The following is a 15,355-nucleotide window of genomic DNA, read 5'->3' as shown; positions in this document are numbered from 1 at the left end:
TCCACTGGATAAATGAACTTATCAACCTCAATCAGAACATCCTCTATGATACCACGAGGAACTTTGACAGACCTATCATCTAATTGTAGTGTCATTTTAGTCGGTTTCAACTTACCAAGACCTAGCTGGGTGTATACATGATACGGGAGTAAGTTAACACTAGCTCCTAAGTCAAGTAATGCCTTATCGACCATGTGATTACCAATTACACAAGATATGGTTGGGCATCCAGGGTCCTTATACTTAGGGGGTGTTTGGTTCAGAAGAATGGAACTTACTTGACCAGCTAAAAAGGATTTCTTTTGGACATTAAGCTTGCACTTTCGTGTACAAAGATCTTTAAGGAACTTGGCATAAGCAGGCATCTGCCTAATTGATTCTAACAATGAAATGTAAATGTTCACCTGCTCAAATGTTTCCATTATCTCGTTGAAAGTCGACTCCTTCTTTGTTGGGGATAACAACTGTGGGAATGGGGCTCTGGGAACAAAGCTAGACCTATCAGGAATTCCTTGGGAATCCTTAGAGACTATTTCAGTTTTCTCAGCTACGGGCTCCTCTTGGGAAGTAGAAGGTGGAACTACAGTATGTCCACTAGGCATGGCTACCTTATTGTCTACCGTTTTACCACTCCTAAGGGTCGTTATCGAGTTCACATGGTTTGATGATTTCTCACCAGCTAAATATATTTGATGGAATCCCCTAGGGTTGGGTTGTGGTTGACTAGCAAATTTTCCTTTTTCTCTCAGTGTTTCATTTATCTGACTAACCTGGGTTTTCAACTAGGAAATTGCCTGAGAGTTAGCTTGTACCATCTTTTTATTTTCATTTAATCCTTGTTCAACTGCTTGTTGAAATTCTAAAGTGTTCTGAGTTAACAAGGCAAGAGACTCTTCTAAACTCATGATTTTCTTATCTGAAGGGATCTGAAACTGTGTTGGACCTGAAGGATTTTTAGTATAGCCAAAACCTGGGGGAATAACCTGAGAGTTACTAATTGACCTTGACTTTGTCCCTTAGACCAAGAAAAGTGAGGATGGCTTCTCCAACCATGGTTATAGGTTTCTGAATATGGGTCAAACTTCTGATAGTTCTAAAATATAGTGTTGTAAAGAGCATTGGCTTTCTCTTCAATTGCATGGCCTTCCCAAAAAGGCTTTACTTTCCCATTGGTTTGACTTAGTTTTAAAACTTCTAACCTCTTATATATGGATGTTATTTTGGCATCTGATTCGAAAGATCCTTCTGCCCTATTAACATTCCCTCTACTTATAATAATTGTTTTCTTGGGTTCCCTACTATTTTCCCATTGCTGGGTCTTTTCGGCGATTTCATTCAAAAATGTCATCGCCTGATCAACAGTTTTATTCTCAAACCCACCAGTACAAAGAGATTCAACCATGGTAGTTGCCGAATAATCTAAACCCTCATAAAAGGATCTGAACTAGCATAACCTTCTTTAAACCATGGTGAGGACATTCAGATAACAAGTCATTGAACCTTTCCAAATACCTATATAGATATTCTTCCTCTTGTTGAGAAAAAGTATAGATCTACGTCCTAATAAACGATGTTTTATGCCTAGGGAAAAACTTCTATAACAAGGCGGTTGTAAGTTGGTGATAGGTTTCAATAGACTCAGAAGGCAAACTATATAGCCAAGATTTGGCTTTATCCTTCAGGGAAAAGGGGAATAACCTAAGTTTCAGAGCATTATCATCTAGGTTTTTAATTTTCAGAGTACTACAAACTTCCTCGAATTCCCTAATATGAAAATAGGGGTTTTCATTTTCTTTCCCTAAAAATAGTGGGAGCATCTGTAGGGTCCCAGGTTTCAGTTCATAATTTGCCTCAGTTTCAGCTAACTTGATACAAGACGGACGAGAGGTCCTAGTTGGGTTTAACAAAGCTTTCAAAGTTCCCATTTCTAGAAATACCAAAGGACTAGGAGTACTTTCTTCACCGATTATCAAGTTTTCAAAGATGAAATCTCCAAAGACAGGGCTCTCAAAAGAAGAGTCTTCGAGCTTCCCGCCTTCACAAGAAGAACTACTAGGTTTGTCACTAATCAAACGACCTAGAGTGTTTCTTTTCCAAGCCCGTTTAAAAACTTCGGGCATACATTAGAAAAAAGAAAAAAAATCCTAAAAGGAAGGGAATTTCTATGCAAACACAAACAAGGATGACTCCACCACAACAAACCTATTGATTTCTAGCAAACAAAAAGCATGATGGCTCCACTTAGATTGTTTCTAGACCAGCTTCTTAATATTTCGAAAAGGAACTCGTTACAATCTAAGCAAACCTCTCTGGAATCAATCCGAGTTAAAGTAAGTTGAATCGAGACGAAGGAAGCTGCGTAGAGCTTTGATACCCAAGACCTCACCGGCGTTACAATTCGGCGTATTCAACTCACAGAAATCATCATGAAATTCAAAGTATGCTCAAAAGAGTAACCAATATTTTTCGAATGACTTTCCTATTAAGCTCGTTACCCTATCGGTCTCGTTCTATTCCAAATTTTAAGGCTTAGGTTCGCGTTAAGTATCGTTTTCATAAGGCGGGCAAGAAGAGAACAGTGATGAAATCCGAACCCTTATCTTGTATGGCCAGTCCTTGCCATTTACTAGGAAATGAAAGCAGCCGTATTCAGTTCCTCGACATATATGCAAACGAAGGATCACAGTAACTCGCTGACAGGGGATTCGCGAGTGTTTCGACAAACTTACCTCCCGTACCAGACGGGGGATGAACCGTTGTAGTTGACTCGGGCCACGATTCCTATGTCATGTACAAACCCAAGGGTCCGAGACGATATCGTAATCGCCGTCCTTGTCTGCACACAGTTTATATTTAAACTACCCTTCCATAGGGTCTACAAAAAATAAAGTCCAAATGTCCAGTCCAAAGTCCAAAACTAAAGTGCAAAAGAAAACGAAAAAATAAAAATAAAAACTTAAAAGAAATGTCTCTTTTTTTTTTTTTTTTTTTTTTTTTTTTCTTCTTTTTATAAAATAAAAAAAATTCTTCTTCTTTCGCTCCTTTCGCTTTGTCTTTAGCTCCAAATCTTTAAGTATTCACCACAATCTTTGGCAAATTTTTCTTTGGCTCCAAATTCAAAAATCTGTAGTAAAAAGTCAAAAATCCAAAAACGTAAAGTAGAACAAATTAAAAAACCTAAAAAAATAAATCTAAAAACTCTAGCCTAAAGACAAGTCCGCGTCGGCGGCGCCAAAAATTGATGAAATTTTTACAGTGGTTGTAGTAGTAGAGTTCGTTAAGACTTGTGAAGATTGTGCTTTTAGATTTAAATTTTAAGACTAAAGAAAATAAAGCAAATTGAAGATGACTATATTAGAGAGACCGGGGTTCAGGATTTCACTATTCACCAAAATTCATGTGATTTAATGTTAATTTTTATCATGCATTTCTAGACAATATAACTCCAATCAAAACAAATTGTGATTCTAATCATTGCCTAAATTAGATTTTCAAAACATCAATTGTTAATCGCAAGCATGAAGTATCAAAAGCCCTAAACTAAGTATACTTCATCAAGAGAAAACACAACTAATTAATAAAAATCATTTACTCAATTTTCATTCGGTGCAAATAATCATAAAAGAATTGCATAAATAAATTTAAATAAAATTTACCACATTACTTTTGGAATAATGGCTTCCTCCATCGCGTTGGAGGATGGGTTTAGCTCATCATATTGGAAACAAGCTTAAAAGTTGATTTCATTGCTCAAAGATTGTTGACAAAGATGAAATGGAGAGAAAATGATGAAAATCAGGTGTTTGCAACGATTATAATTGTTGCAAAACACTGTTACAGAAAACGATAACCACTAACAGTCGTTTTCTTTGTAGTTTTAAGACCAACAACAGACAGTCGTTATCACTGTTAAAGAACGACTGTCATGGATAGTCTGTTCTTCGTGTTCTTCGTCTCCCACAGCAGCAGAAAAATATTTTCTACAACTCCCAATCTCTTTTCTGCAGCTCTCTATTATCTTCCCAACTCTCCGTCCTCGTCTCTACTGCTCCTATACACCTTATATAGCCTTCCAGAACCGAAAATAATCCTCCATAACTCCAGCAAATCTTCCATTATCGGCGTTGAAGAAAAATATTCTCGGGAATATTTTCTTTCCATTCTTGCTTCCTTCGTGCGTCTGTGGATGTCAACATTTCCTTTTTTACCTCGTACACGCTTCCAAACAGTTGTTAGAGTCTTCCTAGCATGCGGAAACTATCTCCAACTCATGCAAATCCCGTGAATATCTCCTCCCTTTGCACACGCACCTCTGTTTTCTTCTCACCGAGAATCCAGCCAATTTTAACCGAAAAATATTTGTTACGCTCCATAAAGTCATCCCCATGAATATCAGCCATTGAATCTCTTCCTAAGATGTCTAGAAATCGACTCAAAATTATGTTCTTCACTGCCAATATTTCCCGCCAAAATTGAAATTTCAAACAAAGAAGATAAAGTCCCCCTACCCAAACTGGGAGGGCGAATAGCATGTGCCCAATTGAGGTGACCCTTAGTAATTGAGGCGCCCTTTAACCAAAATGAGAGTCCCCATAGCACATGTACTTCATGGGTGCTTTAGACAACTTTTCGAGCCGAATTTCCCAAAAAAATGTTTATTCCCAAAAAATACCTACAAACACACAAAACACCATAATAAGGACGAAAACGAGTACTAACAATACGAAACATCGAGGACAAATTGGACACATAAATGCGTCTATCAGCAGTCTCATGCAGACGTTCCATACTAATTTCTTCCAATGTTATGCGATTTCCTTCCCCACTTGGAATTCCGGTAACTTTAGAGTAGTCTAATGGGGTAAACCCAATTTCAAAACTAGGGAAGTGAAATGTATTGGTGGTATGCCACCACCTTTCAAATATACCAGTAGTTAGGCAGTTGTCTTGTAATTTCGGATAATGTATATTGAAAATTGAACTAAACCCACAGTCTTCTACAAGTTGTCTAGCATGTGGAAATAAACAAACGACGGTACACATTTCATGAATTTGGCTCACACTACTTCGATGTTTAAGAGCTAACTGCTTCTCATCTGTCGAGATTGGGATTTTCAGTTTATGATCACTATGTTCTTTAGAAGAAACCGGAATATGTTCATTCATAATTCGTTGAAAATCAGCGGAGTACATCTACAACACACATGGACACAAAATCATCACAATACAATCCATTTTATTCTAAAATTCTACAATGCATATGCATATATATTGTACAAAATAATGCATCAAAGAAGAACAAAATAATAATTCAATCCTAAATTATCCATCCAAATACAATCTCTCCGCCAACAATCTGCCCTAGATATAATACCTATTCATTTAATCACCCATCAATCAAATGAATAATACCATATCTATATCAATAATCATTCATAAACAAAAACCACTTTGATTCAGTCAAAATATACCATAAATTCAATAAACAATGTGTCAAACGACCAAACAACATACAAGGAAGCTTTTTAGTGAACCTAACATCTCCAATTTAATCATCATCAAACTAAAATTAAATTTAAACCTTAAAATTTAAAACACTCACCTTGGAATATTTAGTTGATGAAACACGAAATTGAAATGGGCAAATGCTTCACCGTATACTAAGGAACAAACCCATTAAATCTTAGCTCTTGAATAGCACTAGAGGGTCTTCAAATCAAAATGGGATGTGGAGAGGAGAAAAATAGAGAAGAAGAAGAAGGAAGAAGAAGAACTGGGGAGCCCGACTTGGCTTCTGAGGACTTAGGTCAAGTCAACGAATTGACTAATACGGATACTCAGTAGCCGTATGGCAGTATTTATACGGCTACTGAGTAGTCGTTTCATGTAGGAAAGGGATGAGACGCCTGTATAGAAAACTTGCCTTCCATGTGCCATCCCTTCCCTACATTCGAGGGATAGGGAAGGGATAGCCAGCACAATAATACTAGCTCTAACCGTGTGACAAATTGAAAGAAAAAAATGTGGGACAAAATGCAGGACTAAGAAAAGTTTTAAAAGATGACATGGCATCAATCAAGGGATCCACAGCACCCACGGTAGCCTAATGTGGAAAAGAGTAAGAATGGGCACCACATTTTTCCTATGTCCGACCCATATTATCCACACCTACCTCTAATCGGTCGTGTTTGATTTGATCCTCAATCGAACTCCATCAAATCTTTGCCGAGAATGATATATTGACCGAAAGGGATGCACCGACCGTGCACCGTGTGAGAGGGCGGTGGGGCTTATTCATGCCCCACCCCTATCCCAATGCAGAGAGGATGATCTTGAGGCCGTCGGATCCCTCTCGGTGCAGCGCTCGGTGTCCACCTTCCGTGGATGTATCATCACTCAATCTTTGCAAAGGCCGCATCCACCGACAACCAATTTCTCAACAAAAGGATATCCAAGGCAATCCGCCACGTGATTTACATATTTTCTTTCCTCTCTCAGTCATGTTTCTCGGTGCTTGTCTTTTCATATATAGTAACTGGTTTGATTTTCAAAGATTCTAAGGAACTGAGGTTAAAGTCTCATAATTGTAGACTGGATTATGTTTCATTATGCATTTATACATGTTACATAAGAACTTGTACGAGTTTACAGGTAAGACTAAGTTTCAGCATAAGACTAGGACTTTACAACAAATTACAACCGATATACAGGAAACGAACTTGGACTTGGCTTGATGTGGACTTGAATGTAGCTTCATGTGCTGATGTTGTGTGATGTGGCCTCACATCCAAGTTTTACGTCTAATACCCCCCTCCCCTCTCAAGTTGGAGGATGAGGACCATCTGCACGAAGACCCAACTTGCTAGCAAGGCGACGAAAATGATACACTCCCAGCGGTTTTGTGAAAAGATCAGCTAATTGTAATGCTGACGGTATATACGTAGGCTTGATTAGACCAGAAAGTAGTTTGTCACGTACGAAGTAGCAATCTATTTCAATATGTTTAGTTCGTTCGTGAAAAACTGGATTGGCATAAATATGAAGAGCGGCTTGATTATCGCAATAAATAGGTATAGGCCTTGGAATAGTGATACGAAGATCAGTGAAAAGATAATGCAACCATTGCAGTTCAGAAGTAAGTCGTGCAAGAGCACGATATTCAGCTTCAGCAGAAGAAAGAGATATTGTTGGTTGTTTCTTGGACTTCCAAGAAATAGGACTGTCCCCTAGCATCGTAAAATAACCTGTCGTGGATCGACGAGTTGTTAAGCAGCCTGCCCAATCAGAATCGGTGTAACCCGAAAGAGACAAAGTGCTTGAGGCAGATAAAAAAATGCCATGACTAACGGTACCTTTAAGGTAACGAACATTACGATGTGCAGCATCCAAGTGACCAGAGCACGGTTGCTGCATGAATTGACTTAAATAATTAACAGAAAATGTGATATCAGGACGTGTCACTTGAATATATAGAAGACGACCTATGAGACGTCGATAAATACTAGGATCAGATAGAGGATCACCAGAATATGGAAGTAGTTTTAGATGTTTCTCCATTGGAGATGGAGAAGGCTTAGCTCCTAAAAGGCCACAATCATTAACAATGTCAAGAATATATTTGCGTTGACAGAGTAAAATACCTTTCGGAGAACGAGATACCTCAAGGCCCAAGAAATATTGTAAGCGACCAAGGTTCTTGAGAGAAAACTGTGATTCGAGTTTGTGCTTGAGGTCCTGAATAGCAAGATCATTATTACCGGTGATAATAATATCATCAACATAAACTAAAACATAAATGGAGATTTCACCAGAATGAAAAGTAAAAAGAGAATAATCAGCATGAGATTGTGTGAAACCTGTATTGAGGAGAGCTGTGGAAAACTTAGAAAACCATTGGCGAGAAGCTTGCTTAAGGCCATATAAAAATTTATTGAGTTTGTAAACACGAGTTTCCCCTTTCTTGTGAAAACCTGGAGGAATCTTCATATAAATATCTTCTAGGAGACCTGTAAAAAAGCATTGTTAACATCAAGTTGATGGAGGGACCAATTATAAATGACCGCAATTGATAAAAGAACACGAACAGTAACCAATTTGGCCACTGGAGCAAAGGTGTCATGAAAATCAATGCCTTCTTGTTGCGTATAACCCTTAGCAACAAGACGGGCCTTACGACGTTCAATCGTACCATCTGGTCGATATTTGGTTTTAAAAACCCATTTGCATCCAATGGCAGTTTTTTCAGGTGGGAGATCAGTAAGAGTGAAGGTATCATTGTCTTCTAAAGCCATATGTTCCTTTAATATGGCAACACGCCAATCTGGAATTTTAATGGCTTCTGAAAAATTGTGGGGTTCATCATTAATAAGAATGGATAAAATGAAAGCTCGATGTTGTGGAGTGAATTGAGTAAATGAAATACAATTTGTAAGAGGATAAGGAGTTGTTGACTTACATTGCTCCACGGAACAGATATAATCCTTTAAATGTGAAGGACGACGAGGTTCTCGTGTAGAACGACGTAGAATAGCATCAGGCACAGCAACAGTGGGTGAAGAAACTTTGGCTTGACTGGACGTAGTGTCTACTCTTGGCAGAGAAAGTGTCGGAGAATGAGTATTGGACGAAGAGTCACCAGTAGACTGCAATGGTGAATCAGGAGAAACAGGAGAAGAATAAGACGATGGCAATTCTAAACATTTAGGTGAATCGTCATAAAAAAAAACATCTTGAATAACAGGTTTAAAAATATCAGTAGTAGGAACCTTTGCATCCTTAAAGGGAAAGAGATGTTCATGGAAAATAACATCACGAGATACATAAGTAGATTTTATGGAAAGATCAAGAATGATATAACCTTTATGGTTATATGGATAACCAAGAAATACTCCTGGCGTAGCACGTGGATCAAACTTATTAGTTATCTTAGTATTTCGAGCATAGCATAAACAACCAAAAATACGAAGATGATGATAGTTTGGTTTTGTACCTAATAAGACCTCATGAGGAGAACGTTGAGATAGCACTGGAGTTGGAATTTTATTGATGAGATAATTTGACGTTAAAATGCATTCACCCCAGTAGGTTATAGGCAAATTGGCCTGAAAACGAAGAGCCCTAGCAACAGTCAGGAGATGAAGATGTTTCCTTTCACCCACTCCATTTTGTTGTGGAGTATAAGTACAACTACGCTGATGGTGAATACCATTTTCATGGATCCATGCCTGAAACTCGCGTGATAAAATTTCAGTGTCATTATCTGATTGAATACGCTGTAAGATTGGTAAAATAGGTAAAGAAGTACCTGTAGAAATGATATGAAGCTGCTTAGAGTACTGAGTCACAACATGATGAGCAAAAAACTTGAGAAATTTGCATGTTTCACTCTTGGTATGCATAAGATACACCCAAGTACATCTGGAGAAATCATCTACAACGGTGAGAAAATACTTGGCACCAGTCATAGAAGGGGTAGAAAATGGTCCCCATATATCACAATAAATAAGTTCAAAACAATGATGAGAATAAATACGATTTTTATTGAAAGGAAGACGAGTTTGCTTAGCCCTTGGGCATACATCACAGGAATTAGAAAAACTTGACTGAATATAATCATATGAATTACATAGAAAACGAAAACGATCTAAACTAGGGTGTCCGAGCCGGCAATGCCAAGTGTCGAAGGACATCTTATGATTGAAAAAAACTTTAGATGATGTTGGGTATGATGTAGAAGCCCGTAACTGATAAAGACTAGAGATGAGTTCACCCTGACCAATCACTTTGGTCGTGAGCAGGTCCTGAAAAGTAAAAGAATTATGTGTAAGAACGACAACACAATTCATAGAGCGAGTTAATTGGCTCACAGACAACAAATTAAACTTAAAATTCGGGATATGATGAACATTAGACAATGTCAAAGTTGGTGAGAAGACTACTTCACCAATATGCTTGACAGTAGATAGAGTACCATCAGGTAGTGGCATTTGAATCAAAGATGTAACAGGAGAGTATGAAGTGAAATAAGACAATGAATTACAAATGTGGTGAGTGGCACCACTATCAACAAACGAGGGTGCAAAGGAAAAAGTGTTAAATAACTTACCAGCGAAGTTCACCCTTGATTCCATTGGAGTATCCTCAGATGGAGGATTGATGAGAGCCAACAAACGAGAATATTGTTCAACTGAGAAGGTAGGAACAGCAGGTGGATGTGCAAGCTGAGAGTCCGAAATGGCAGAAGTTGTATTGGAGGCAACTGGTTGTGATGCAGAAGGAGTAGGGAAGCCGTGTAAACGATAGCATCTGTCTCGAACATGTCCATGGCGATTACAATGATCACAGTGAGGTCGAGGCCTTTTGTTGTGGCTGGCAGCAGAACGAGAACCAGCAGATGATGCAGCATAAAGGTTTGTATTTAAAGCAACAGACTCGATGTTGGGAAGAGGACTGGAAGTAATATGTTGTTGTTCTTCCTCTTGCTGCACCATGTTGAAGATGCGCAGAGAAGTTAGGAATGGATCCATCAACAGGATCTAACTTCTGAGATTAGAGAATCTATCGTGTAAACCTTGAAGAAACTCCATGTCTCTGTCACCTTCTAGTCGTTCAAGTAATTGCTTCCCAGCTCCACAAATACACACCTCAGTGACAGCGACAAGTGAATCATATTGATCCCACGGTGTCTTGAATTTTGTGTAATACAAAGACACTGACATCGATTCTTGTCGTATAGAAGCTATTGCAGATTTCAATCGAAACAAAATAGGTGCGTTAGAAATACAAAACCTCACTTGCAGATCCTTCCATATTGCATGAGAAGAAGGAGCATATAAGCATCTTGCCCGGATATCAGGTTCGCATGAATTGAGAAGCAAACTTCCCACCATATCGTCACACCTCTTCCAGCACTGATAGGCGAGTGCATCAGTGGGAGGGGAAAGAGTACCATCCACGAATCCAAGTTTTCCTTTTGCGTTGAGGGCCTTGGTGATTCCTCGTACCCAGGATCCATAATTGTCGCCCTGCAACAATGGAGAGAACAACACAGTGGCCGGATTATCACTGGGATGTATAACATATGGATCTGAAATTCTAGGGTTTCCTGAGGTTGGAATGAATGTGGTTTCAGGCGGTGTTTGATGAGGATGACTTTCTGGTGGTGTTTGAGAAGTGGATTCAACCATTGTGAGAATACAGAGAAAGGCTTTGCGGAAGATAAAATAGGTCCTAGGATGGATCAAGATGATACCATCAAAGATTCTAAGGAACTGAGGTTAAAGTCTCACAAATGTAGACTGGATTATGTTTCATTATGCATTTATACATGTTACATAAGAAGAAATCAACAACTTGTACGAGTTTACAGGTAAGACTAAGTTTCAGCATAAGACTAGGACTTTACAACAAATTACAACTGATATACAGGAAACGAACTTGGACTTGGCTTGATGTGGACTTGAATGTAGCTTCATGTGATGATGTTGTGTGATGTGGCCCACCCTCCAAGTTTTACGTCTAATAGATTTCTTGGAAATGAAACTCGATGGCACCATCCCCATGCATATATATACTAAATGAACGTGAACGGTTCCGTTGGAGTCGCCGACAACCTTATCTCTTTTTTTTTGGTTTGTTTTTCCCCTTCTCGGTAAGAAAATAAAATACTTGGTGTTACCGATGAGTATCATAAAGTTCATAACCCAATCAATGGCTTTATCGCTATACTATTGATGACATGGACTTTACCTGTTCTTTCACAGGCTTCTAAATAGAGAGCACGTTACAGGCAGAAACACAAAGAAAGAAACTAATTACTACTTAAAGAGAGATGGAAAATTCAACGACAACCCCTTCAATTCCTCTAGTGGATACCGTAGAGTTATCGGAAACACCATTAGTAATAATTTCTTTAGCTGACGTTGGTCCTGCAGGAGCGGTGGTTGTTCTTAATGAGAATGACATTAAGTTGTATGCCCTCATGGCTAAAAGACTCCCCAAGTTTATCATACTCCAATCCAACTACAACAATAAATATCTGCACTTCAACGATGCTATTGCTGAAATGCCAGATGCTCTCCAGTGCAACGAAGACTACAGTTTCGTCCTTGAGACTAGGTTTGAGGTGGAGTCGGCATCCACCGGAGGTGGATTATCCACATCAGAAGCACGTAGAATAACAAATACTGGTCACGGGGGCAATCCAACGGTTGGATCACTGCCGGCGCCACCAAGCCTGAAGAAGATAGATCCAAATGGTCGTGCACACTTTTCCAGCCCATTTTTGTGAACTCCGGTGATAACAGGACGGTGCGGTTTCGCCACTCAACACCGGTCACTATGTATGCTTATGGAGGATTCCCGGCCGTCCTACAAACGAATGTTTAATCGCGAACAGCTCATCACCTGACAAAGACCAGTGCGATGTGTGCACCATCATCGACTGGGAATCCATTGTGGTGTTCCCCAACCGTATCATGATCAAGGGTAACAATGGACTGTACCTTCGCACTGGTAGCGAAGTGAAGATTTGGAGTATGAGGTGACTCCAAGTCGCAACGGAGGCATCCGTGTGAAGAATATTAGCAATGGCAATTATTGGAGGGATGACGATCATTCAGATTATTCTTACCCGTTAAACTCGAAAACAATGTCATTGCTCTCCGATGCCTGAAAAACAACTTGTACGGCGGGAGGTACTCGCACTCAGGTAAGGTGAACTGCCTCGCTACGGTCACCTCTTACATTGATGGCGAGACTCGCATGGTGATCGAGGAGCCTGTTTTTTCAAGGAAGATTGAAAATGTCAATTACCGTCTCACTGATGCAAAGATCTCCAATGAAAAAGTCCTCGTACTTATCAATAAAGAGGTCATCAATAGATCCGACCAGACCAACACGGTAGCGTTAGATATCAAGTATACCGATACTCAGACTAGTACATGGAATGCAAGCTTCTCGATCACAGTGGGTGTCACGACGACCATAAGCGCTGGTGTGCCAACTGTGGCGGAGGGGTGTATCCAGGTTTCTTCCGAGTTTAACAGTTCCTACCAATGGGGAAAAAGCATTGAAAGGTCAATCCAAACAGGATCTTTGTACACTGCCTCTGTGCCACCAATGAGTAGAGTGAACGTGAGTTTGATGGCCAGTCAGGGTTCATGTGACATTCCATTTTCATACACTCAGCATGATGTCTTGACAAATGGAAGACTCAAAGTCTATGAAAAGGACGATGGCTGGTATACTGGCCTCAATTCCTTCAACTACAGGTATCAGACTGACCAGTTCCCACTCGACCCAGCTAAATAATTAGGATTTCTAGCTTCAGGTGGAGTACAAGGAGGATAATGTGGTCTTGCGTTGTTGTTTGCTTTTGCTTTTGCTGTCTCTGGCTCTTATGTTGATCTTACATGTTTGCTGTTTGTTTCTCAGGAGCCAACTTGGGCCATAATAAGTAATAACATGTATCGATTTTGTCTTCTTACATTTTCTGGAAACCTTTCTTCTTGGATGAAGAAATAATATGAAAATTTTCAATTCCAATCTTGGGCCTTTGTTGCGGTACTAAAGAAGGCTGTTTTTAGGCATACCATTTTCTTTCTAGGCATACAAAATGGTATGCCTAATTTGGGTGACCTTATAAGGGGTAATTTATGGGTAGTTCAATTACCTATATACTCTTAATACAAAAATCAAAAATCAGTTTTCTAAAAAATCAAAATCAGTTTCCCTTAACATCTCTTCTTCTTCCTCCTCTAGCCGAACTCTTCCCCTCCCGCAAAAAAAAAAATTCATCACCGTGATTAATCATCGATTTGCAAAAATTTGATCGTCGATTAAATTCAACTACATAATGACTCGTACAAAGAAAAGCAGGGACTAGGCAAACCAAATCGTCTTCTAATCCATCAATTGAAGAAGAAGAACCAATTGAAGATGAAGGTGTAGAAACTGAAAATCAACCACCAATTGAACCAGAAATTGAACCAACTGCATCTCCAACTCCGAAAATGAGGATAAGAAAGTAAGTTTTACAAACCCAATCTCCTAATTGCTGTTTTTCATCGATTAAATGACCGTTACGGTGTTGGTTCGGCTCAAAATTGAGTTGCGTTTTTAGCCGAACTGTTCTTCACAAAAGCTTCCTGTAAGGGTATATGAACAGTTCGGCATGAAATTTCATGAAATTTCAAGACGAACCTAGTCACAGATAGAGATGCATAGGGGTTCGGCGCGTTCGATAATCATAATATGTGCCGAACCATTAACATTTTTTATTCCAGAACTCTCAGGAATAGGTTCGGCTTATACGATATTATAAATATGTGCCGAACAATCAACAAATTTTGTACCAAAAGATTTTTAAAGGTATGTTCGGCTCATACGATTTTCATTAAATAAGCCGAATTGTTCTTCACAAAATCTTCCTGTAAGTGTATATGAACGGTTCTGCATGACATTTCATGAAATTTCAAGTCGAACCTAGTCACAAATAGAGATGCATAGGGGTTCGGCTCATACGATTTTCGAAATATAAGCCGAACTAGTAATTATTTTTTTCCAGGTTATTCAGGATGTTGTTCGGCTTACTGTGAAACTTTCATATAAGCCGAACTAGTGTTTAACAAAAGGGTTGGAATTGAAAATTATAGGTTCGGCGCATGCAGTAAACAGATTCAGTGAGCCGAACTGTTCATCAATTGGTAGATTCGGCTCATATATGTGAGCCGAACCTCAACCTGTTTCGCCGAACCATGAAGCAAAAAATCCAAATTTTTGATAATTTCAAGCTATAAAAGTGAGATTAAGCATAGTATATAAGTGTACCTGTGTACTAGTAACATTGGGTTCCTCATCAATGTCTTCATCATATGGATTTGGCTCATAAAAATCACCAACTTGAGTTTGTTCTTGAGTTTGAGTTTGAGTTTGTGTAAAATCATTCTCATAATCTAAGAAATCAGCCATTTGGGAATCATTGTTGTAGTTGATATGTATTTTCCTAGGTTTTTTATATGAATTATGACCCTCCTCCTCCATTGAATCAAGAATTAAAATTTTCTCACTTTCTCCTTCTCTTTCTCTCCTTCTTAACCAAAACTTTGATTTTTTTTCCCCCAAATGTTTTCATCTAAACAACCTTATAATTCTGAAAATTATCTTAATCACTAAACAAAAATTTTAATCACTAATCCAGATTATTAACACTAATACATAAAGGGCAGATTTGTCATTATAAAAAAATTGGTTAAGGGGCTTTCTGATTTTTTTATTTGACATCCTTTTTTGTCTTCATTTAGTATGCTTAGAAATTTTTAGGTATGCCTAAAAACAGCCTTCGTACTAGAACGTT

The 15,355-nt window shown here is 38.8% G+C and overlaps 2 protein-coding genes across 2 annotated transcripts; both read right to left on the bottom strand.

Moving 5' to 3' along the window:
* Positions 1-6,819: 6,819 nt before the first annotated feature.
* Positions 6,820-7,986, bottom strand: LOC113326496 (uncharacterized mitochondrial protein AtMg00810-like). Its single transcript, XM_026574215.1, has one exon. The coding sequence runs from the start codon at positions 7,984-7,986 to the stop codon at positions 6,820-6,822; it is 1,167 nt and encodes a 388-aa protein (XP_026430000.1).
* A 2,549-nt stretch (positions 7,987-10,535) lies between these two features.
* On the bottom strand, positions 10,536-11,186 carry LOC113326494. Its single transcript, XM_026574214.1, has one exon. The coding sequence runs from the start codon at positions 11,184-11,186 to the stop codon at positions 10,536-10,538; it is 651 nt and encodes a 216-aa protein (XP_026429999.1).
* Positions 11,187-15,355: the final 4,169 nt, after the last annotated feature.

The sequence above is a fragment of the Papaver somniferum genome, unplaced genomic scaffold, assembly GCF_003573695.1.
Source record: "Papaver somniferum cultivar HN1 unplaced genomic scaffold, ASM357369v1 unplaced-scaffold_10, whole genome shotgun sequence".
NCBI lineage: Eukaryota > Viridiplantae > Streptophyta > Magnoliopsida > Ranunculales > Papaveraceae > Papaver > Papaver somniferum.
The sequence above is the reverse complement of the archived record's forward strand: the minus strand, read 5'-3'. Positions and strand labels throughout refer to the sequence as shown.